This window comes from Otolemur garnettii, unplaced genomic scaffold, assembly GCF_000181295.1.
Source record: "Otolemur garnettii isolate 467f Iridium unplaced genomic scaffold, OtoGar3 scaffold00034, whole genome shotgun sequence".
Taxonomy (NCBI): Eukaryota; Metazoa; Chordata; class Mammalia; order Primates; family Galagidae; genus Otolemur; species Otolemur garnettii.
Window position 1 is genome coordinate 5,325,552 of NW_003852429.1, and position 2,254 is coordinate 5,327,805.

At 56.1% G+C, this 2,254-nt stretch overlaps 1 protein-coding gene across 1 annotated transcript in view; it reads left to right on the plus strand.

The window, feature by feature from the left end:
* Positions 1–304: 304 nt before the first annotated feature.
* CLDN10 (claudin 10) overlaps positions 305–2,254 on the plus strand; it is a 23,215-nt gene continuing 21,265 nt past the window's right edge. The window contains exon 1 of the mRNA XM_003789624.3: positions 305–524. Coding sequence (XP_003789672.1) covers positions 305–524 — 220 coding nt within the window. The remainder of the gene's footprint in view (positions 525–2,254) is intronic.

The following is a 2,254-nucleotide window of genomic DNA, read 5'->3' on the forward strand; positions in this document are numbered from 1 at the left end:
AAGCGACCGCGTGCTTTCCTCCCAACCGCGGGCGCGGGCCAGCAGCCGGAAGAGAAGCCGGGCGGTGCCCGTGAGCGCCCCACGGGCCCTCGGTGTCCTCCACGGACGCGTCCTGGGCTCAGTTGGCCGGGGCAGCCGGGTGCGGGCCGCGCGCGCCCCCTAGCGCCGGGTCGGCAGGGCGGAGGCGGGTCGGAGCTGGGGCGGGACAGGGGCGGTGGCAGGAGGCGGAGCCGCAGGGCCGGGAGCGCGGGGGGTCGCGGAGCCTAGTGGGAGCGCAATCGAGAGCGCGGCTGCAGCCGGCGGCATGGCAAGTACCGCCTCGGAGATCATCGCCTTCTTGGTCTCCATCTCGGGCTGGGTGCTGGTGTCCTCTACGCTGCCCACCGACTACTGGAAGGTGTCCACCATCGACGGCACGGTCATCACCACCGCCACCTATTGGGCCAACCTGTGGAAGACGTGCGTTACCGACTCCACGGGTGTCTCCAACTGCAAGGACTTCCCCTCCATGCTAGCGCTGGACGGTCTGCATCCCCTCAGCCCCCACCCTCCCTCCTCGATGTCCAGCCCGCAGGGCGCCCTCTCCACCACACGACCCCTGGTGGGACCTTGGGACTGGTCTCCTCCCGGGCCGACTCCGCTCTCCTCCCCCAACCCCAACCCCAGGGCCTGAGGAGCCGGGAGGGTCCCCTGACGGCTGTCCTGCGGGACGCGCCTGTCTGAGCCTGGGAACCTGGGGTGGGGGGCACGCCGACAGCACCGGCTGGGTGACTTCCCGGCGTCGCGGGATGGGGGGAGCTTTGGGGTCCTGAAAGTAGAGGAAGCGCTGCCCTCGTCTCTCGGGGACTGTTAGGACAGAATTCACGCTGCAGGAGTTTGTCTCCTCCACATCCACCTCACCCCCCACCCCAGAGAAAGCTGAGTTTTGATTAAAATGGTATCATTGAAAGCCAAATCCGCTTGCCCCAACTCCATTTAGCTGTTTAGTTGATTCTTTTAAAAGTGGGGGGAAGGGTGAAAGAAACATATTGCGCGCGCGGGGCGCGGGGGCTGTTGTTGTTTCTCTTAAAAAAGCTTCTCAAGTTTAACACTTCCTCCAAGTTTTAGGAAAATAAGCAGCCCTTGATTATGCCGCGCTGAAGCGTCCGTGCGCGGGGCAGGGAGTCTTGGTCCCAAAAAATTTTTGCACCCGGGATTGAGAAATTCTGCGTCCGCGTCTCTGGGGCTCTGCGGACACCCTCGGCTTGTTCTTTTGTAGATGTTCACCTGCCTTGCTCTGCTTAGCCAGGCTTTGTGCTGTATCGTGTAGGAACAACAGGTGACATTCACACAGAACGCTGGCAGCCCGGGTCTCAAAGATTGCTCATGTTCTAGGTTCTTTTCATCCAGGATTTTACAGCAAACGCGCAGAAATTTAAGAGATGAGTCACTTACATTATGAATTTCTAGATTTGAGGTGTTTTCTTTTCCTTTCATTGCCGCACTTGGAGTTTTTACTTGCATAACTGAGTAAATAAAAGACAAGATTTGATTCCCCTAAGATGGTGTTTGGCACGAAAAGCAAACTGTTGCTCAGCGTGGTGTTTGACGGAACCTCAGTACCTCCGTGTAAGGAATACACGTTTGGTTTTAGAAGGGAGGCATCCGGGGCTGCGTCCTGTTTTGTAAAATAAGTACCTAGGACACTGTTTATTCCCGGGCGTTACTCTTGGATTTCCTGTTTTCTGCAGAGCACACACCCAGGTAGATGAACAGGTGGGCTCTTGCTTCTGTGGTTTTCATTCAGGAATATGGGCTTGACAGTTACTGTTGTAGGAACATCCTTCTGTTGTAATTCTATTCTTACCTGAGATAGTGTGCCAGACAGGCACATTTCTTTCTATAGGATAGTTGGGGGACAAGGGAGAGGAGAGGTTAATAAATGCCCCAAGAGGATTACTGAGTGCAGAATAGTTACCCCTTATGCCCCTGAGGTGGGAGTGCAGGTGGTATCTTGCTTGTGGACAGGTGAGGTGGTGGAGAATCATCCTGTTATCAAGTTGTAGTCAGCTGGGAGTGGAGCAGAGAGGAGTCACATTTATATGCCACCCAAATTGCAAAATGGCCTTCGTATGTGCTCATGTGACTAGAAAATGACTTTTAAAAACATGAATGGTGGCTTGGCGCCCATAGCTCAGTGAGTAGGGCCCGGCCACATACACCAAGGCTGGTGGGTTTGAGCCTGGCCTAGGCCTGCGAAACAACAATGACAACT